Raw genomic sequence first — 22,690 nt, 5'->3', positions numbered from 1 at the left:
CCCCATACAACTGAACCTGCGAATAGGGCTTTTAAGTTCGTAATTATGTTTAATATACTCATACCTCGACAAAAAGCTGCAAAACCAAGTTCTATACTAGACTTGATGACCTTCACGAATTCTATAATTATAGAACCTCATATGACCCTAGCCCCTATGAAAAGGCCCCCCTTCAAAATTTGACATAAATGTCCACAATTCTATTCAACAATAAATGGCTAAAGTATATCTGAGGCAAGCTACAATTCAACTTAAATGTTTTATTATGTGAACTAAATCACATTTTATTTTTGTAGTAGGTGTAGGGTATTATATGGTGGGCCTCGCCTGACTATAATTTCTTGATTGTTTACTTATTACTGAATACTTTTATTTTCATTTCAAACACTGTATTCTTTAAAGTGTATTTACTATGTACTTGTGTTTTGTTGTTCACACACATAGTATGTATGTGTATTGTATATCGTCTATATATATTGTACAATTTTTCCTTAAGCTTTTTTCTTTTATTAAAATGCTTCACTTGTATTTCAAATTTATTTTGTTCCAAGCATCATTTAACTTAACGCTTTCAAGCCGTAAACTTGAAATGCCTTCTATCTTTTGATATATTTAAATTTTCGTTTTTTTTTTCTTTAACTTTTTATTTATAACGTATTTAAATTTAAATAAAAAATCTTAGTTTTGAATCTTAAACGAAAATGTGGTGGCTTGATGGTCTCCAATGGGTTTTTAAAATGATACAACGAAATTTTTCAACTGCTCTGACAGTTGTCTTAAGCCTGTATATAGTGCGTTGGGCATATGAACGTTATCGGCAGTTGGCAAATGAAGAAGAAAGTGACATTGCTGTTGATAGAAATACAAGTAGAAATGTAACAAATGACATTAGTCAAAGAAAGTCAAAGAATAATAATGATGACAACACACCTGTCACTAGTAATAATGATGAAACAGTTGTTAAAACAAAATATCAACCACAACAACAGCAACAACCACTGCAACAGAAAACACAACAACGATCCGAACAAAAACAAGAACAACAACAAGAATCATTATTATCGAATAAAATATTTAAAATTATGGGTAATAAAACATCAAGAACTCAAAGTATTGAGGTATGTTTGAGTTGAATTTGTTTTTTTTTTTTTAATTAAATTCCTGTTTAAATAATGATAATGTTTTCTTTAAGTGATGTTGTTTTCAAGAAAAAAAAAGTGCTCAATCAATCTAATCTAATTACAAATTATATATTAATAAGTTTAATGATGTGTTTTGAATAATAATTTTAAAATAAAAAGCATGTGATTGTGATGTGTAAAATGGTGTAAAGTGCATAATTTAAACTAATTTTGTGTGTCTGTATAGTTTGTTATAAAGTGTTTAAAATAGATTTAGTTATTGATTTGATATTGTGATTAAAATATATAAATCTAATAATAATAAATTGTGGTTTGCATTAATTACTATAAGTTATTATATTTCAAAAACAAAGAATTCTAATATCTGGGGCGCCACCACTACAAACAATACTAATAACAATAACAACAATAACATTAATAATGAAAATCGGTCATCTGTTAATTTAGTAAATATTATAGTGGTAAATTGAACATAATTGTGTTTTTTTTTTCTCAATACCGACTATTAATTGAAAGTTAAATAAGTGATGTGACTTTTAAATCAACGAATGACATAATATGTTTTTCACAAAAATTTAGATCAATTCAAAAAAAGAATGTTATGCCTTTAAGTACACGAGATATATGTTTTGCACATGTTCATTCTATACATATGTACATATTTATGCCCTACACCACTTTAGTGGGAAGGGTATATTGGGTTTGTGCTGATGTTTGTAACGCATAATAATATTGGTCCTATACCCACTTTAAACTATACCAATCGGCTCAGAATCATTCTGAGTCAATTTAGCTATGTCCGTCCGTCCTTGAAAACCTTGCAATCAAACTGCAGGTCGAAATTTTGAAGATAATTCAATGAAATAGTCCCAGGAGAGAAGCCTATTGAAAATGCTTAAGATCGGTTCATTATTTCACCTAGTCCCCATACAACTGAACCCCGAATAGGGCTTGTAAACCTTGTAATCAAACAGGTCGCAGTTTTGAATTTGACACATGATCTTTTATGGTAGCGTAGACGAAGCCCCCATACAACTGAACTCGCCGAATACGGCTTTTAAGTTTAATATACTCCTATGTCGACAAAAAGCTATTAAACCAAGTACTTTACTAGTCTTGATAACCCTCTGAATGAACTTTATAATTATAGGGCAACATTTGACCCTAGCCCCTATAAAAAGACACCTTCAAAATTTGACTTTAATGTTCACAGTTCTATTCAACAATAAATGGCTTAAGTATATCTGAGGCAAGCTACAATTCAACTTAAATGTTTTATTATGAAAACTTAATCACATTTTAATGTTTGTAACAGATGTAGGGTATTATATGGTCGGCCTTGCCTGACTATAATTTCTTACTTGTTTGTTTATTGAAATATGAAATTGCTAAATACAGAAATCATAAAACTTTTAATAATTCATTTAAAATATTTTCCTCTTGAAATAATCATATTCTTCTTAGACTTTCTCCTCTAAAATTTTGGCAATGACATATGAATCATTTAACTTTGATGTGAGTTAAATGTATTTGGAAATTTTTCATTCTTTTGTTAAAGAATTATGTATTCTGCAAGCATTATAGATAATTGTTTAAGAAAATTGCGGTTGTACATTTATCATGCTTAACGTACCCAGTATAGTGTTCCGTGTACGAAATAAATATCAATTCGAAATCCTGATCTATTTGTACAAACACATTTGTCCAATTCACAATCGATCGTTGTAGGTCATAACAACTTTTGAGTTTCCGAACATAATGATTGTCATCTATGATTATAATGTGTTCCTAGGGACACTCTAGTGATTATAGGGGTATACATTTGAAATATTTAAAAGTGATTTATTCGACTATATACTAATTTTAAGAAGTGATGAATTTGATTGAACAAATGATTTTTATTGAACTTTATCTTAATACAAATTTTTTGAAGAATTTTATAAAAGTAAATCGATATTTTTAAGTCACTTATAAATGTGAAACTTATTTTGTGTAGGCTACCTTATATATGGAGGCTGGGGTCAAGAGTTTTTTGCAGAATCAAAATATTATTTACTTCTTCAACTGTATATGACACTTTTTATTAGGGAATTTGTAACGAAAATTTCCCTCCGATTTAATGATGAATGTAATATCCTTCAGGCTGAAATATCAGCTATAAAAGAGGCGGCGTTAAATTGACAAAAGTACTATAGGATATTTAATGCTGCTATTAAATCCCTAATTGGTGTGTTTTCCACATTCAGAATTGTCAATGAGAAGGCAAGACATTTAAAAATCACCCTAATTTGGTTAAAGGGAAAAGGTGTTTCGTATGACAATAGCAGTGCTGACACCTTGACAAAAGCTGGCACGATGCTTAACGGACTTGAAATATATTAGTTTCGCGGTATTCCACTAATTGCAATAAAGAGGCAGATCTCTGAAAACTGCCTCTTCAAATGGACAAATGCTGGCTCAAATGGACACGTGCTCAACATTTAGAGCGCTGTGATGGATCCACACAAATGTCTTCTTGGTCCCCAAAGTAGGTTGATATCGATTAAGTAGGTTGATATCGATTAAAACTGGCCACTAGGAGACGCATTGGTCTTCCGTTGAACAATTTCTATAGGAGTTGTCAAAATGATGATGAAGGGATCAATATGGACCCAAGTAAAGCCAAAATAGCCTACCTGTGATAACCTAATCTAACTGTATATCGGCGGGTGAATTTTGTATGTATGGGCTAGGTAAAATCTTCGACCAAAATTTCCCATTGTGATTATAAATATAAAATATTGGTATAAAATATCAAACATCTCTTTCAACTGCTCTCTATCTATTAAAAATCCATACCTTCACTTTTTATACCCTACACCACTATAGTGGGGAGGGTATTATACGTTTGTGCTGATGTTTGTAACATACAAAAATATTGGTCCAATACCCACCTTTAAGTATACCGATCGATTCAGAATCCTTTTTGGAGTCGATTAAGATTAAGTCCGTCTGTCCATGTAAACCTTGTGCGCAAGGTACAGGCCGCAATTTTCAAGATAATTTGATGAAATTTGGGCCAAGCATGTTTTTTGGCACAGGGACGAAGCCTATTGAAAATGGTCCATTATTTCACCTAGCCCCCATACAACAGTACCTCCCGATTTGAACTTTTTATGCCATAATTACGTCAAATATTCTATTATCTCTCTGAAAATTGGCACAAATAAGTTTTATGTAAGTATAAATGACACTGCAGATTTTCGTAAGGATCGGCCTTTATTTGACCCTAGCCCCCATACAAACCCCCCTTCAAAAAATGTCTTAAACGTCTAAAATTGAGTTGTAATCATTTGTATCGCAATGAAACTCAACAAAACAAACAGTTATTTAAAAATATATCCTTTTCCCCAATTTACCGAGGATCGGCCCATATTTGACCTATATAAAGCCCCATTAAGAAATTTTAGTTTTTTTTATCAATAAATTGCTTTATAATTTTGGAATTATTGTTATATTCAACATAAAAGTTTCTTTATAAAAAATAAAAATTTTAAAAATATACTCATGGTGTAGGGTATTATATGGTCGGCCATGCCCGACTATACTTTACTACTTGTTCTGACATTTCATTTTTCTTTTTTAATGCTTTACAAGCACAATGCGTTTCCGTTCCACATATTTATCAAAAACAATCCTAAATTTATTGATGGCGCTTATTTTGAATTTATGGAACGAATTCATTTATAATAAAGATTAAGCTTTTTAAATATTTTCAATAGAAAAGTGAAATCGGAAAAAAGTCAGGAGTTAACAGAGTAAGATCTATCGAAAAAATTCGCACAGACCAAGGAAGTTCATGAATCTATTAAAAAGATCTTTAAGCTGTTGAAGAAAAGCAGGAGATCTGTTGATTAGATTTATAAGAAAACTCTTATTGTAAAATGTCAAAAAGACGGAAGTTATGGATTATTATGAATAGTTATGAACTCGATATTAGGAATAGTAAATGACCGGGTATAATCCCATTTAAAAGTCAACTCAATAATTCTGAACAATGTGTATGTGTGCATATTTCAATTACAAATAACTTTAAAAAAGTTACATCTACTTATCAATAGCTTGAGTATACTAATTGTAATAAATGTTCATTGTTCCAAATTTCGATTTCCCGTAAAGTAAATTTTTGTGAAAACTTTCTTTATTTTCAGGATATCAGTATGGTTAAAAATACCAAAGCCATCAGCATACCTATAACGGAGGGTAAAAATGCTGAGCACACATTATATCGTGTAAAATGCGGCTCTACCGTACACATACATCCCGATGCTAGCCTATTGGGACGTGAAATTGTATTGTATACAAATTATCCTCATGGAGGTAAGGATAATTGAAATATATTTAAATTGAAATATTTATTATAAAATTATATAATTATAGATCAAAAATTCAAACGTACCGAATATAGAATATTACATTGGTTTCTGAAAAGTGGTAAGAAAATAACGACCAACAAGTATAATTCATTACATGTAGTGGATACCGATATTTATACGGAATTAAATATGAATATGTCGGGTACATTTCGCTTTTGGTATCATTTTAAAGAGAAGTAAATTTTTTGAAATTTTAATTAGTAAATCACTTTTTTTAATATATTTTTTGTTTTCGAAATTTTTTAGCGTAAAGCAAGAAATTGCCGGTACTCTTTATATACAAGTTGAGCCCAATTTGAGTGTTGGTCCACCGGGTGCTCAGAAAATCATACCTTTAAATTCAGTGCGCTGTCAGACGGTTTTGGCCAAACTTTTGGGTCCTATTAACAGCTGGGAAGCAAAGTTGAGAGTAGCCAAAGAGTCGGGTTACAATATGGTTCATTTTACTCCAATTCAGGAATTGGGTGCCTCTAAATCCGCCTATTCTTTGCGGAACCAATTGCGTGTTAATCCTCATTTTGCCCCTAGCAAGGGGGCTAAAGTTACCTTTGATGATGTGGAAGCTATTATTAAGAAAATGCGCCAGGAATGGGGTGTAAGTTTGAAATATAGTTTTAGCTTATAATTTGTTAATTTTATTAAATTTTAAAAACTTAAGGTGGCTTCTATTTGTGACATCGTTTTAAATCATACTGCCAATGAATCGGAATGGCTGTTGGAACATCCAGATGCTACATATTCTTGTGCTACTGCTCCCTATTTAAGACCAGCTTTTCTTCTTGATGCTCTTTTGGCTAAATGTAGTGAAGATATTGCCTATGGTGTTCTAGAAAATGTTGGTGTGCCCAAAGTTATAAATCATGAACATCATTTACAAGCTCTCAGCTATCAACTGCATCACGTTTATTTGCCCAAAATAAATGTTCACGAACTGTATCAATGCAATGTCATGCATTATGCTAAAGAGTTTTTGAAGCAATGCAGATTGCGAGAACCACCCACAAATGTAGCGAAAAGTGAACGTTTTGCGGAAATACAATTAATTGCCGATCCGGAATATAAACGTTTGGGTGCCACCATTAATTTGGAATTAGCTTTGGAGATATTTAATGGTTTCCATGGCGATTGCTTCGATGAAGAGTCTCGTTTGAGGAAATGTTCTGATACTTTCCGTCGTCATTTGGAGTGGTTAAACGAACAAGTTCGTTGTGAAATCCAAGATTATCTTAACTATGCTATTGAGAATTGCTTGGCTGGTGTTAGATATGAACGTGTACAGGAGGATGGTCCTAGAATTACTGAAATTTCTATTAAACATCCAGTATTTATGCAATACTTCACTAAAACTAAAGCTCTCGGTAAGAGTTTGTTGGAAATTGAGGAGGGTATGTATGGTAAAATGGGTGAATTCTTTATGGCTCACAATGGTTGGGTTATGGGAGCCAGTGATCCCCTAAAGGACTTTGCTGAAGAACAGCCTGGTCGTGCTAATGTTTATTTGAAGAGAGAACTTATCGCCTGGGGTGATAGTGTCAAATTGCGTTATGGTCGTCGTCCCGAAGAAAGTCCTTATTTGTGGAACCATATGAAGGAGTATGTGGTAACAACAGCACGCATTTTTGATGGTGTTCGTTTGGATAATTGCCATTCAACTCCTTTGCATGTGGCCGAATACCTATTGGATGCTGCTCGTGAAGTTAATCCCAATTTATATGTTGTCGCTGAGTTATTTACCAACTCTGATGCTACCGACAATGTTTTCGTTAATCGTTTGGGTATAACTTCGTTGATAAGAGAAGCCTTATCCGCTTGGGATTCCCATGAGGAGGGACGTCTAGTATATCGTTATGGTGGTGAGCCGGTAGGTGCTTTCTTGGAAAATCCTAATCGTGATTTGGCTCCTAGTATAGCTCATGCTTTGTTCATGGATTTGACTCATGACAACCCTTCACCGGTGGAAAAAAGAACTGTCTATGATCTATTGCCTTCAGCAGCTCTAGTAGCTATGGCTTCTTGTGCCACTGGAAGCAATCGTGGCTACGATGAATTGGTACCTCATCATGTAAGTTTAATAGAACAATTTACAAATTAATTTCCAAATATAAAAATAATACTGTTCACACTAGATTCATGTGGTTGATGAAGAACGTCCCTACCAGGAATGGGGTAAAGGTGTTGATTTCAAGAGCGGTATTATAGCCGCCAAGAGAGCTTTAAATATTTTGCATGGCCAGCTGGCAGAAGAAGGTTTTACTCAGGTCTTTGTCGATCAAATGAATCCTGATATTGTGGCGGTGACACGTCATTCTCCCACCACCCATCAAAGTGTTATCTTGATAGCTCATACCGTGTTTGGCTATCCTCATCCCAATGCTGGACCTACATTTGTAAGACCTTTACGTTTTGAAGGTATTCTGGATGAGATCATTTTAGAGGCCGAATTAACACTGAAGGGAGATAAACCATTCGATCGTCCAGCTCCTCATCAAAAGAATCCAAATGTTCTCAATGGTTTCAACCAATTCCAATTGACTTTAAGGGAACACATACCCTTGTCTAAATCACAAGTCTTCCGTATAGTGCCTTATATGGATGGAAATATAACTCAGTTGGAAATTGTTAATTTGAAACCTGGTTCCGTGGTGGCTATAAGGTATTTAAAATATCCATACTAAAGTAAAATCAATATTAATTGTAATATTTTCTTAAAGAACTTCTTTGAAACCGGAGTTACATACCAGCTTTGAAACATTACATACACTCACCAAATCTCTACATCACGAAGAAGGTCCGGCCTTCAACGAATTACAAAAAATTGCGGAAAAGCTTGACTTAACAGACCTTAATAGGATTTTGTTTACTTGTGATCAAGAGGAACGTGATGCAGGTTATGGAGGTGCTGCCTATGATATACCTGATTGGGGTCAAATCGTTTATTGTGGTCTACAAGGTTTTGTCTCACTTTTAACCGAAATTTCTCCACACAATGACTTGGGTCATCCATTGTGCAACAACTTGCGTAATGGTGATTGGATGATGGGTAAGTCTTCTCATACCAAAAAGCTTATAATTAAACTAACAAGCTAAATATTCTTCTAGATTATATTTCGGATCGTTTGTCTCATTCCGAAAGTACAAAACCCTTGGCTGCTTGGATTAAATCGGCCTTTGAACCCATGAAAAATATTCCACGCTACTTGATACCTTGCTATTTTGATGCCCTGGTCAGTGGTATTTATAATATCATGGTACAACGTGTCTATCAACTAATGCCCGAGCATATACGTGAAGGTCATGACTTTCCTCAAACCTTGGCTTTGGCTACTCTACAGTTCTTGGCCGCTTGCAAATCAGCTAATTTGCCTGCTTTAAGTCCCGCCTTGGCGCCACCAAAACCACCAGCGCAATGTGTTACCTTATCAGCTGGTTTACCTCACTTCTCTACCGGCTATATGCGTTGTTGGGGTCGTGATACTTTCATTTCACTACGTGGCCTCATGTTGCTAACTGGTCGTTTCAATGAAGCCCGTTATATTATCTTGGGTTTCGGCGAATGTCTGCGCCATGGTTTGATACCTAATCTTTTGGATAATGGTTCTAAACCACGCTTCAACTGTCGCGATGCCGTTTGGTGGTGGTTGCATAGTATTAAGCAATATGTTGAGGAAGCTCCTCATGGCAAAGATATTTTAAAAGATAAAGTTTCTCGCATTTTCCCTTACGATGATTCCGCGCCTCATAGCGCCGGCCAATTTGACCAGATTTTGATTGATGTCATGCAAGAGGCTTTGCAAGTACATTTCCAAGGTTTGCAATATCGTGAACGTAATGCTGGCTATGAAATTGATGCTCATATGACAGATAATGGATTTAATAATCAAATCGGTATACATCCTGAGACCGGATTTGTATTTGGCGGCAATCAATGGAATTGCGGTACTTGGATGGATAAAATGGGTTCTTCGGAAAAGGCCGGCAATAGAGGTCGCCCTAATACTCCCAGAGATGGTTCAGCAGTTGAATTGGTTGGTTTGGAATTGGCTGTATTGCGTTTTATGCAATCCCTGTCTGAAAGTGGTGTTATCGAGTATAAGGGTGTAACACGCAAGGGGCCTAATGGTGAGTAGTGGAAATTAACGATAGATCGATAGATAGATAGATAGATAGATAGATAGATAGATAGATAGATAGATAGATAGATAGATAGATAGATAGATAGATAGATAGATAGATAGATAGATAGATAGATAGATAGATAGATAGATAGATATATAGATAGATAGATATATAGATAGATATATAGATAGATAGATAGATAGATAGATAGATAGATAGATAGATAGATAGATAGATAGATAGATAGATAGATAGATAGATAGATAGATAGATAGATAGATAGATAGATAGATAGATAGAGATAGATAGATAGATAGATAGATAGATAGATAGATAGATAGATAGATAGATAGATAGATAGATAGATAGATAGATAGATAGATAGATAGATAGATAGATAGATAGATAGATAGATAGATAGATAGATAGATAGATAGATAGATAGATAGATAGGTAGGTAGATAGATAGATATGTTATTAATTGAATGAAAACACTACTGAGATTTGATTTCCATCACATCAGACTCAATGTTACCTATTTTTTATTACAGGTCAAGAAACTACGTGGACCTACAAAGAATGGGCAAATCGCATAGCCGAAAACTTTGAAAAATACTTCTTTGTTACGGAAACCGAAAAGGCTCCATTGGCCAATAGAAAAAACATTTACAAGGATTGTTATGGCGCCTCGCAAAGATGGACCGACTATCAACTGAGATGTAATTTCCCAATAAGTATGGTTGTAGCACCAGAAATGTTCAATCCACAACATGCCTGGATTGCATTGGAAAAGGCAAGAGAACATTTATTGGGACCCTTGGGTATGAAGACCTTAGATCCTAGCGATTGGAATTATCGTGGTAACTATGACAATTCCAATGATTCCACCGATTGTACTGTGGCTCATGGTGCCAACTATCATCAAGGACCTGAATGGGTATGGCCCATTGGTTATTATCTAAGAGCACGTTTAATATTTGCCAAGAAATGTGGTTATCTAAATGAAACAATTGCAGAAACTTGGTAAGTTTTCTAAGAGAAAATAGAATATATAACATGATTTAATTGGAAAATGACTTTGATTTTTAAGGAATATCTTGAAGGCACATTTGAAAGAATTACAAACTTCTCACTGGCGTGGTTTACCCGAATTAACCAATGAAAATGGTTCCTATTGCAGAGATTCATGTCGCACACAAGCCTGGAGTATTGCTACCATTATGGAGGTATGTATTTTCACTTTAATGTTTGTTGAATTTAGTTTAACTTATTGTCGCTTTTGGTTCTAGGTTCTTCATGATCTTCATGCTTTGGGTGGCGATGTCTAAATTAAACTGTTTATTACTGCCTTTAATAACAAGGTTGTTACAATATGAAACAAATATACCTCTGAAATTTTTAATACACATTTTAAAATTAATATATTTAATTAGATGTTGAAATTTTATATTCTAATATAATAACAAAGACACTGTTAGTTTATTGCACGTATGTATGTTAGCTTAAAGCATAATTGGCTAAATGTTTTTTTCTTTTTAAATAGTTAATAATTTTAGCTAAAAATATGTAGTTCGTTACGAAATTTTGAAATTCGAACAATAAAAGAATATTATTCATTATATAGTTCACTATTTAAACTATTACTTGATTAAGTTTTCATTATTACTTTATTTAAAATTAATAAAACAATTTAGTTAACAGAATAAATACCAAAATACATTGTTTTCCTTCAATTTTTCACTTGTTGTTCACGAAAAATAACTATTACGAAACATACGCATATCCGAATTTCTAGGAGGCGCTATACGTTGCCAGTTATTTGTTTCCTCATTTTTATTTTGCAATTTATCCTGTGGATGTTCACTATGACGACTTTGATATTCTTCTGAGGGTTGTGGTTCATAATAGAATTCGGTGGCTCTACGTCGTGGATAAAGTTCTAAGTTATTGATATTTAATCCAAAAAATTGCTTGAAACAAGATAAAAGTAACATATTTTTAATTTCTGCCTTTTATTTCTATAATTTGTTTCTTACTTTTGAAGGAAACATAATTTTTGAAATTATTTAAAGAATTTTAATGGAATAATCTAAAATTCGTTGTATAATGAGATGAAAAATTTGAAATTTTAATAGAAAATTTCCAAACATTATTTGATTGTTATTTTGACAAGTCTCGAATGATTTTATTTTTATTGTTTGAAAACTAGATGACATTAAAAAAATTAGGGGTTTCAATAAAAGTGTTGTAAAGGTGAAAATTTCTAAAAAATAATTTAAAAAATTTTGAAAATAAAAAATATTGTATTTTAAAACTTTTTGTTCTTATAAAGAATATGTTTTCTTGAGAAATAGAAATTTTTATCAAGACCATGATTTTTAAAAGTTTTATTGAAATTTTAATTGATATATTTACCACGATAATGCAATTGCTAGGATCTAGAGGCTCCTCTTGCCTTTTTCTAGTGCAATTCTCCGGCATTTTGTGTTTTGAAAACTTCTGAATCCATAACCATGTATTTTGAGGAAATACATCACAACTGTATATTTTTGAGGCTCCCTAACAATCTTTGTAGATATTTTTCCTATATCCATCCCTTTTTGATTTATGAACTGTATTGTATTGAGGAATAGTTCAATTAAAACGGGTATGATGTAAAGCAAATTTTACTTATTTTTCATTCCACTTGTAATAGAAAGAATCTATCTATCTATCTATCTATCTATCTATCTATCTATATATATCTATCTATCTATCTATCTATCTATCTATCTATCTATCTATCTATCTATCTATCTATCTATCTATCTATCTATCTATCTATCTATCTATCTATCTATCTATCTATCTATCTATCTATCTATCTATCTATCCTAACTTTCAATAACTTTATTAAGCATATATGAATATGAAGATTATTCTTCAAAGTACAAGTGAGTTTTAACTCATATAAAGTGTTTTACATTACATTCCCTTTATCTGCATATGTACATATTTCTTTTATTGATGATTTTTCATCTAGTTTTTATGATTTATTTACAAATAAATATAAAATTCATTCACTTAATACATAGTATATTTCTTATAAAATATTATAAAGGTACGGATTCATTACATTTTAAATTCATTAAACAAACTTAAATTAGTATTAATAGATTATTTTTATTATCTGTTTAACAATAATAATATTTATTAAACTACTACTTTAGAACTACATCTTCTGGCTACTACTAAATGCGAGAAAAATATACAGTTTTTCGTTTATATGTAGTTTAAAATTATTTAATAATTTTTAGTCCTTGAAAATGGTGGTTTATAGTTAGAATGTTTAATTTTATTTAATTTCAGTTCTCCACTCTATTCTTCATCCTTAATGGATTTTAAATCACGGCCAATTTTCATTTCTAAACCTGAACTTAATCCAGGCTCCAGTAGTTTGTTAGCTTTTGGTTCTGTAAGACAATTGCCATTTTCAACTTCTAATGTCTGATAGGAACGTTTATTTCTATGACTGGGTAAATTTTGCTCATCTGTTGGCATGGTGGTAGTTATTTCATTGGGATTTGATTTTAATTGTAAAATTTCACGTCTTATAGCTTCAACATTTATTTTCTCGGGATCATTGTTCACGGTATTATTTGTTAGAGGTACAATATTAACTTGTGTTTTATTTGCATTGTCCATGACTTGTGTTAAGGATAATTGTGGTTTTGGGTACAGCGTTTCATTCATTTTAGCTTGTGATGCATTTATAAGCAGAACCAAAGGAAGAGGCAAGCGTTTCTCTGGTAAAGTTGCATTATGTACACGTTCCATTAATTCACCCGTTTTATAGGACAAAGGTTCATAGACATTTTCCGGAGCTACAACTGGTTTATTATTTAAAGTTCTGTTCTCAGTTAAAATGGATATTAAAGAACCTTTTAGAGGTTTAGCATTATTGCTGTTATTAACAGCTATTGATGGATCTTTTACTATTTCATTTTGTTCCTTTATAGCATTTACTTCTTTTTTAGATGCTGGTACATCTTCTACCTTTTTCAGTTGAACTTTACGTTCTATAGCCTCAAATTTTTCCACCACTTCACCTAATTTCTCCACAACCAAATTTTGTGTTTCTTGATTTTGTTTTACCAATTCTTCCTTAAGTTCTTCTACTTTTTTCTCAAGTAAATCTTTAGTTTTTTCCAATTCTTTTTGAGTTTTCTTTAATTCTTCATTTTCTTGTTTATATTCTTCTTTGGCCACTTCTTCATCCTTTTTGATGGCATCATTGTCTATAGTTTGTGGTTGTACCTCTAATACACTGTCAGTGGAAGGTTTTTTCTCCATAATTTGCTTTTCATATTGTGGTTGTGGAGGTTTATTTGGAACATCTTTGAATTCAGTTAAATTATTTGTTGATTGCTTTTCCTCAGTCATAACTTGAGGTAAAACAACTGGTAATTTATTCTCTGTTTCTTTATTTAGTGGCTTTTCTTCTACTTTATCTTTTGTTTCAATAATAGAATGTGATTCATCTACTGGCAGAGGTGGAGGTGAAGGTTTTACTTGTGTAATAATGTTTGATTGATTAACAATATCCTTTTGTTCTTTTTCTTTCAACTTATTTACGATTTTTTCACTTTCCTCTTTCTTTTCTCTTTCCTCTAAAGCTTTTTCGATATTTTTAATTTTCTCATCTATAGACTCTTTAGCCAATTCCGTGGGTTTGAGGAAATCATCCTCAATTTTCGCTATTTCCAAGTGAGATCCTGAACTTTTTTCATCAATCGCTGAAAGATTGGCATATGTACCCAATATCATGAGACAGAAACCACTTATGACTATAAATTGGGCTAAATTTCTTTCGGTGGTATCTTTTTTGATAATCTTTCTAAAACATGCGGCCGGAAACATAATGCATATAGCTACACCGATAGTAGAGCCCACTAGACCAATGACCAATTCAACGGAAGGTATCATTAAAGCAATGCATAATGAAAAGGTCACAATAAATATAGTAATAGCTTTAAATCTAGTTTCTGGTATATAACCAGAAGCATCAGTATGTCCCTGAAAATAAGGAATTTATTTTTATTATGATTTTTCTTAAAAATATATAAGAAAAAATGAAATACCTTTCTATATAGCAAAGAATACAAACTGGCACGACAGGGAAATATAACTAGAGGAAAACTAAAAGCTACGGATAAAACGAAACCGATTTTTATTACATCACTACTAAATGATGCAGATAAGTTCATTAAAATATTGCCTGCAAGATAGTAAATGATTAACATTAAATTTCTCTAAAACAAATAGGTTTTAAATTACCCGAAAAAGTTTGTGTACAAAATGCCACATAGCCAAAGAAACCAACAGCTATATAAACTAGAGTACATATCCATGTGGCATTGCGAACAATACCATTTAATTTTTCCAAACTTTGATTATTTATACTGGTAAATACCTCAAAGATTTGCCTAAAATAATAAAATAAAAACTTAAATCAAATTTTTCATAACGAAATAACAAAAACCATCTTACATTTGACACGATAAAGCCATACTGAATATAGGTAAACACTGCAACACACCACCCGGTTGCCAATATACCACTTTCTCTGTCCAATCATTATCGATTATATGCTTTTCAGATTCCAATATGATTTTTATTACCAAACAAACATAAAAACCTATAGATGCTGTACACACCGTCGATAAACTATCGACATTTTTAAGCATACCCAATGGTATTATACAGAAGAGTGTTACACCACACATCAAAAGTGTACGCAAATGACGATGTTCATTTTCCAGAGAGAACATTTTGGTGACGATTTGAGGTCCCAAGTCACCAACAACAACAAAATATGTAATACATGATCCTAAGAGATAACCAATAATACACAATTCCACTAATAGTTTACCAGATGTACCGAAGGCATGGAAACCTGTAATGAGTTATAATTTGATATGGGTAATTGTGGTTGAATTGTTTAAATGTGGTATTACTTACCCAGAAATTCAAAACTTTTTCTTCGTGTTAACAGTGATGTTTTGATGAGATAGTGACAACAAACTCTTGTTATCCAATTACTTAATATGAGTAGAAGTATTGCTAAAATAATGCCACACTGTAAGAGGAATAAGGTAGTGTATTATCATATTGTTTTTATAATCTAACAATCTATCTATCTATCTATCTATCTATCTATCTATCTATCTATCTATCTATCTATCTATCTATCTATCTATCTATCTATCTATCTATCTATCTATCTATCTATCTATCTATCATCTGTCTATGCAGCAATCAATTTATGAAAATTTTCGCCCTGTTTTTTTACACTTTCCTATTAATTTTCACATCATTTACCTTTTGAAAACAAAATGGCATTGCAAGTATACCAACGCCAATAATACTGTTGGCTAATGTCATCACATAACCCGAATTAGCCAACATCTTGAAAAATTCAAGGTTGAAAGACGACTACCAGCTGTTTTTTGTAGAGCAAAGCCACGAAATGCTGCCAATGACCCAATGAACTTTACATTGAAATATCAGTAACAGAGAGAAAACTTTCACTTTTTGACCACAACATTAACACCCACACGTTGAAACTTGTTCCGGCAATATCTTCCAGAAAAATGTTTGCACAAACTTACACGTACTTTAATAATCACTATATGTAAAAGAAAAATTAGCAGAGGCAAGTGATAAGGAATACTTTTTTCAATACACAATAAATTAGATTTTTTTCTAAATATTGTGTGATTTGTGATCTTATAATTTAGCACTAGTTTGTTAACGAATAGAGCAATTTTTTAGCATTTTAGGAAGGTGTTAAAAGTGTATTTACTTTAATTGATGGACGTTATGATAAATTTTGGTTTTGGTTCGATAAACATTAAACGAAAACGTCAGCAAAAACTTAATTATTTCTTGTCAACAACAAAAAGAGAAGAAGCGTACAAAGATACCGCTGCCGTAGTTTTTACAATTTGTTTTACTTTTAAAATCATAATTTTTGTGTTTTGTTGTCATTTTCTTGTACGCAATTGGTGATGATAAAAAATAACGATAATCACAAAAATTAATCGTAGAGATGTGCTATACTTATCGTAGCAGAAATAATGAAACTGGCAACTCTTTTAAGTAAGTATAGCCATTTTTATAGTCGTGTGTTGTATATTTACTGTTGGTAATACTATTAACAGTTGTGACAATATTGAAAAACAAAATTTTTTTACTCTGGTAATACTGAACCCTGTTGTTTTTCTTTCCGTTCTGTAAACCGAAACGTCAAGATGGCCGAGGTAAAATTTTTTCACAAAAATCTTAAAAAATATTAAACATCATAGTGAAAAATTATAAATTTTAATAATAAATGAATAGTAAATAGTGTTTTCAACAAGATGTAAATTAAATTTTAAAAGAATTTCTTTAAATTTGAATGAAATTTATATGTGAAAGAGAGCGAATTATTAATTCGTATTCTGTTGTTTTATTCCAGGTTGATGAAACCCTTAAAAAGAAGCGTACCTTCAAAAAGTACACCTACCGTGGTGTCGATTTGGACCAATTGTTGGATATGCCCAAGTAAGTTTAACTTTATATATTGTGTGTAATTGTGGAATATTAACCTTTAATTATTTCTTTTAGCAACCAATTGGTTGAATTGATGCACAGCCGTGCCCGCAGACGTTTCTCCCGTGGCTTGAAACGCAAACCAATGGCTTTGATCAAGAAATTGCGTAAAGCCAAGAAGGAGGCTCCCCCAAATGAGAAACCCGAAATCGTCAAGACTCATTTGAGAAACATGATTGTTGTACCCGAAATGACCGGCTCCATCATTGGTGTCTACAACGGCAAAGATTTCGGTCAAGTTGAAATCAAACCTGAAATGATTGGTCACTACTTGGGTGAATTTGTATTGACCTACAAACCCGTTAAGCACGGTCGTCCCGGTATTGGTGCTACCCACAGCTCCAGATTCATTCCTTTGAAGTAGATTTTCTATCTCTCTTCTATGGGAACTTCCAACAACACCTCCTTCGTCATCTTTATATTACAAGTTTATAGTCTGTTTTTTTGTATGCTCAGTCCTTCCAACTAAATGCATATTGTATTTGTGTGAGTGGTCTGTTTGCTGTTTCTTCGTTAGTGGAGAAAAACATGATTGATGAAATAAAAGAAAATTCTTTTTTTTAAGATTTAACTTAAAACAACATGAACAAATTGTGTAAATTCAATTTAATATGGATGACTTTTTTTTGGAAAAGTTTACTAGTGTCAGTGCAGTTTTATTTTTTTAAAATCTAAAAGAATCTTTAGTGAATGTGTGACAATGACAATCGTAAATAATTTGGAATTCATATTTGCAAGCTAACAACGACAATGAACAACTTAAAAAATTTTTTGGACATTTATTGAACTGAAGAAGATGTACCGATAATTTTCAATATCAAGACAATCTTTTTATTAATGGAAATTAACTGGTGAAGGTATTTATTATTTTATTTATGTATGTAGATAGTAGACAATTGTTAAAACAGTGTTATTTAAGTTATTTAAAAAAATACGTAATTTCAGTTTGAAATCTTCATTTAAATCGTATTTTAAAAGCCGACTTTAATATATCGATTTTCACTCGCGATTTAGTTACGTTTAATTATTAATAATTAGGACCAAAGCAACATAACTAATAGCTCTTTTACCGTTCAATACTATTACATATAGTGCGACTTAAATCTTATACCTAAAGTAACTGTTTATCTCTTATTTGAGAAGCACATTGGCAAATTGTCCTTAAATCATATTCTGGAGAAGTTAGCTCTGCGTAGCTTTGATCGATGTTGAGTTCCAAGCGGGTTGATATGGGAGTGTAATTTTGTAAAATATACCTACTTTACACATCTTATTAAATTCTTCCTTGACCAGTGGTACATCTAAGTCTCTGTGGATGTTCTCATTTCCTATATACCATGGAGCTCCCGTCGTGGTTCTAAGAATTTTTGTTTAGGCCCTCTGTAAAGGTCTACACTAGTATTGCTTGCCGTTCCCCGTAATTGGATGAAATATGTCCAAATTGGTTTTAGTACTATCTTATACGGGATGACTTTGCAATCAAGGCTGGTTTATAGCCATTTAGATGCCTTTAGTTTCATGTGGAGCCGTTTGGCTTCTATGTGTCGACGCCAAGTGAAACGTCTATCCAGATGAATATCAAGGTATGTAACGTGATCAGACTGTGGAATATTCACATTGTTTAATGTTAAAGAAGGGCAGTTACCTCTTCTAAGTGAAAACGTTATGTGTTTACTTTTGAGATCATTTGTGTTGAATTCTCAAATTTTTCAACCACGTCTGAGATAAGTAGCTAGGTTTATAGATGCTACATTAGAGTCCACATGACTGCTAAGAATGGCAGTGTCAAAGGTTGATATTGTTAATTCGTTGGACATAGGCAAATCAGAGGTGTACAATAGGTAAAGTGTTGATCCTAGAACACTTCCCTGAGGAACACCAGCATTAATCACATAATCACTTTATGTATTAAGTGATCCTAAAAAATCAGTCTGATAGGTAAGATTCCAATAATTTATGTTTATTAAAAGGCGGTAAGCATTTAATCTTATGTATTAGACCTCTGTGCCAAACCTTGTCAAAAGCGTGGGCTACGTCCAAAAATATTGCAGAAAAGTACTTTTTTGTTCAAAAGATTTTCGTATCTCTCCAGTTAAACGGTTTACTTGTTCTATTGTTCCGTGATGTTCGCGGAAGCCGCATTGATTGTCTGCGATAATGTTTTGACTATTTAAGAATTTTATAGTCGTTGAAAACCTTTCTCAACAACAATTGTCACATCTGGTAGGTTTCCAATCATGGAAGGTCTAACTAAATCATAACCAGAAGATTTCCTTAGGTTAAGATTATGTTTTATGGTTTCCTGAACAACTTCTAAACTTATGTTGATTAGTTCAGAGTCTGTTTCTGGTTGAACATCCCTAATACAAAGTTATTTGTGAGGGTATTCGGTTGGAATATATTGCTTAAATGTTCAGCGAATAGTAGTTCCATCTGTTCCATTAAATGCGAACGTACAAGTATTTTCTAGTTTTATATTGAAAGCAAAAAAGTAAATTCGAAAAATTGTTATTGTTTTCAATATAAATTGAGAATGGAATGTTCGTTCGTATTTAGAGGAACAGGCAGTTAGTTAACGAAATTTTTAGAATATGATTTATAAATTGGAGTTTATTTGTTGAAATTTTTCTTAACAAATTATGAAGCTAAATATGTTTTTTGTATGAAAATAGTTACCGATAATAACCGAGAATTCGTTATAATCGAGTTCGTTATAAGCGAGTTTGATTGTATATGGAAAAGTTAATTTGTTTTTCATTTTAAAGAAAACAAGTAAGAGTTATATCTATATATTTGGCTGTACCGAATCGTATAGACCCTTCACCGTGATGTATAAAAATAATTACCCCTATTCTGCATTTAAATTCGAAAAACTTACATAATCGTAGTTACGATCGTAATGCAGAATATACTTATATAATTCGTAAAGCATTGAAATAATATGTATTTGCTTCTTCTTTTTCCTACGATTCCGTTTTTTTTTTTTTTTTTTGGTTAGAACGCAATCGAAATGCAATTTCCATCAAAAAGACCCGTCAAAAAGCCATCAAAAAAAAAGAAAATGGGAGAATATTGATTTCGTCATTCCGTTTGTAACACATCGATATATTGTTCATAGAACCAATCCTTATTAAATTCTAAGACGTATCTAGCCATCTCCGTCCTTTCGTCTGTCTGTAAAAATCACGATATACATAGTTCGAACGCGGAACAATCTAGAGATTGTTTCTTATAGGTAAGATTTATTTGGTATTGAAAATCGGCAATATGGGCCCCCAAAAAACAGCTTTACAGGTCATAAATGTTTCAAACATGCGTTAAAAAAATTCGAGTCAAAATCTCTTTAACAAATTCCACTAGAATCGCTTCACAATTGACTCTACTCCCCATATAAGGTCCCCCGTGGTCTTTGTGTTATTTTTCTTTACCTCACCTTCAAAACAACATTATTTATCCGCCCACTTATTAGCCCCTAAAACTATACGATAAAATAAAATCATAAAGGTTTGCGTCTAATGGAATGGTTGGAAAATATCGTATTATTTTATTTTATCACTACTTTTTGATATTCGAAAAAAGTCGTTATTTTTAACTGATACATTTATATTTTGTATATTGTTCAGTGTTATTCTAGGTGTTTGGAATTAGTTTAAAAGGGTTGTATACCAAAAAAGTAAACTCCACTCGGAGGCTCATGATGATCCATTTAAGAATAAACTAGAGATATGGGTGATATTTGCTGAATTCCTATCCTACTTCTAAACAAACAATCCACTCCCCTGACAAAAACTATAACATGGCTTTTACTATGCTAGCTGCATCTCCTCCAAGATAATCTTGGAATGTTTTTTCCTATCCATTTCCATCTCAGATTCTGTGCACCAGGACATTTGCACAAAATATGTTTTATTGTATCTAGCTCCACTTCGTTCTAACACAACCTACAAAAAGGCGCAGTGACCAGTTATTATTCCTACAAGAATTCTAATACTATTCCTGTTCAACTCTATCAGTATTTTGGTTGTCTTGGCATTCAGCATGGCCCATTAGGTACCCTAACTAAACTAAATAAACTCCTGCACCTGTACCGAATTCCATTTTGGAACCATCAGTGAAGATTGCACACCCTTCAAACAAAGCTTTAGATCCCATCCATGTGTATCTGCTTGGAAACTCTATTTGGGTATTACACCAAAGTCTCGTGTTGCAACTAAATCACCAGATTTACATTCCGTAATCCTTTTACTCTCTGTTGGACTAACCTCGTACAAGATCTTATTGAGACCCACCCTCTGAGGTTTTAATAAGAATGACTCGTAGAGTCTCAGAAGGTTCCTTGCCGAAACACTTAACATATTTGTCAATGAGAAGTTGGTTCAGAATCATGTTCAATGTTGCTTGTGGCGTGCATCCAATGGCACCTGTAATACCTAATAAAGCACACATTTCAGCTTTATTGATATATAATATAACTACTCTTCCTCATAGCTAAACTAAACCGTAAGATAGATCTTACTACCGACGTGTAAATATAGTTTACCATACTAGGTCGTAAGTACCAATTCTTACCGATGGAGTTTTTACATATGTAATAGGCATTGTCCCCCCTTTCAGCCTTTTTCTTCCATGACAATTTGCTGTCAAGGAAGGTAGTTAGATATTTGGCTCCGTCTGACATTTAAAACTGAACGCAAAATAAAACTCTCTACAAAATAAAACTCTCTATCCTAATCGACTTTTTGGCGAAAAAAGTCGAAGTCGACTATTTTGTTCCAATAAAGTCAATAACTCGACTATCGTCTGTGAAAAAAGTCGGCTTTGTTAATAAAAGTCAAAAAAAGACGAAAAGTCTGAAAGTCCAAAAGTCCAAAAGTCGAAGAAAGTCCAAAAAAAAAGTCAGAAAAAGGCGAAAATTGTAGAAAGTCGGAAAAAGTCGAAAATTGTAGAAACAAGTCAAAAATAGTCGAAAATTTTAAAAAATGATTGCCGGATTAGTTTGTTTAAGGGCCCTTCAGACGATCACACTTTACGTACGACAAGTCTAATGAAAAAGTAAAATGAAATTCCATCCATATAACAAAAAAGAGAATAAAAGTCGTATGATTTATATTTTGTGTGTATAGGCATACCAATCATACACGATTGGTATGAAACAATTAAAAAGGCAGTTGGAAACAGCTGTTTCACTTTTTTTATACGTGTTTTCATAAAAATACATCCCTGATCTAATGAAACAAGCCGGTTTTTGAATCATTTAAAACAATGAAGAGAGCCATACCACTGTCAAATTTTCCATCTGTATTCTCTCTCAATGTGTGATGGTTTGATTCAGTGTTGCCACAACAAAATTTTTTTCTAACCAAAATTCGAATAAAAAATAACCAA

At 32.5% G+C, this 22,690-nt stretch overlaps 4 protein-coding genes across 5 annotated transcripts; 2 read left to right on the top strand and 2 right to left on the bottom strand.

Annotated features, from left to right (window-relative positions):
- The first annotated feature begins 573 nt into the window (after positions 1–573).
- LOC111685094 (glycogen debranching enzyme) lies at positions 574–11,364 on the top strand. The gene is made up of 11 exons (XM_046953890.1): positions 574–1,118; positions 5,333–5,501; positions 5,562–5,733; positions 5,804–6,152; positions 6,216–7,619; positions 7,684–8,210; positions 8,269–8,597; positions 8,657–9,676; positions 10,225–10,696; positions 10,764–10,899; positions 10,963–11,364. Exons 1-11 carry the CDS (start codon positions 702–704, stop codon positions 10,999–11,001), a joined length of 5,034 nt encoding a protein of 1,677 aa, XP_046809846.1. The 5' UTR covers positions 574–701; the 3' UTR covers positions 11,002–11,364.
- Positions 11,322–11,852, bottom strand: LOC111685095. The gene is made up of 2 exons (XM_023447334.2): positions 11,710–11,852; positions 11,322–11,643 (listed from the first exon to the last, which is right to left on the bottom strand). The coding sequence occupies exons 1-2, from the start codon at positions 11,722–11,724 to the stop codon at positions 11,422–11,424; spliced, it is 237 nt and encodes a 78-aa protein (XP_023303102.2). The 5' UTR covers positions 11,725–11,852; the 3' UTR covers positions 11,322–11,421.
- A 902-nt stretch (positions 11,853–12,754) lies between these two features.
- Positions 12,755–16,711, bottom strand: LOC111685073 (putative sodium-coupled neutral amino acid transporter 10). 2 transcript variants are annotated; one of them, XM_046954381.1, is made up of 7 exons: positions 16,518–16,711; positions 16,034–16,340; positions 15,674–15,791; positions 15,203–15,608; positions 14,990–15,138; positions 14,794–14,930; positions 12,755–14,728 (listed from the first exon to the last, which is right to left on the bottom strand). In XM_046954381.1, the coding sequence occupies exons 2-7, from the start codon at positions 16,118–16,120 to the stop codon at positions 13,031–13,033; spliced, it is 2,595 nt and encodes an 864-aa protein (XP_046810337.1). In that variant the 5' UTR covers positions 16,121–16,340; positions 16,518–16,711; the 3' UTR covers positions 12,755–13,030. The 2 variants fall into 2 exon arrangements, with proteins under 2 accessions (XP_046810337.1, XP_046810338.1); XM_046954382.1 differs by lacking the exon at positions 16,034–16,340.
- A 154-nt stretch (positions 16,712–16,865) lies between these two features.
- LOC111685092 (40S ribosomal protein S15) lies at positions 16,866–17,886 on the top strand. The gene is made up of 3 exons (XM_023447331.2): positions 16,866–16,974; positions 17,172–17,257; positions 17,321–17,886. Exons 1-3 carry the CDS (start codon positions 16,966–16,968, stop codon positions 17,667–17,669), a joined length of 444 nt encoding a protein of 147 aa, XP_023303099.1. The 5' UTR covers positions 16,866–16,965; the 3' UTR covers positions 17,670–17,886.
- The last annotated feature ends 4,804 nt before the right edge of the window (positions 17,887–22,690 follow it).

The sequence above is a fragment of the Lucilia cuprina genome, chromosome 6 (assembly GCF_022045245.1).
Source record: "Lucilia cuprina isolate Lc7/37 chromosome 6, ASM2204524v1, whole genome shotgun sequence".
In the NCBI taxonomy this organism is placed as follows: domain Eukaryota; kingdom Metazoa; phylum Arthropoda; class Insecta; order Diptera; family Calliphoridae; genus Lucilia; species Lucilia cuprina.
Note: the sequence above shows the minus strand (reverse complement) of the source record. Positions and strands in the feature narration are given on the sequence as shown.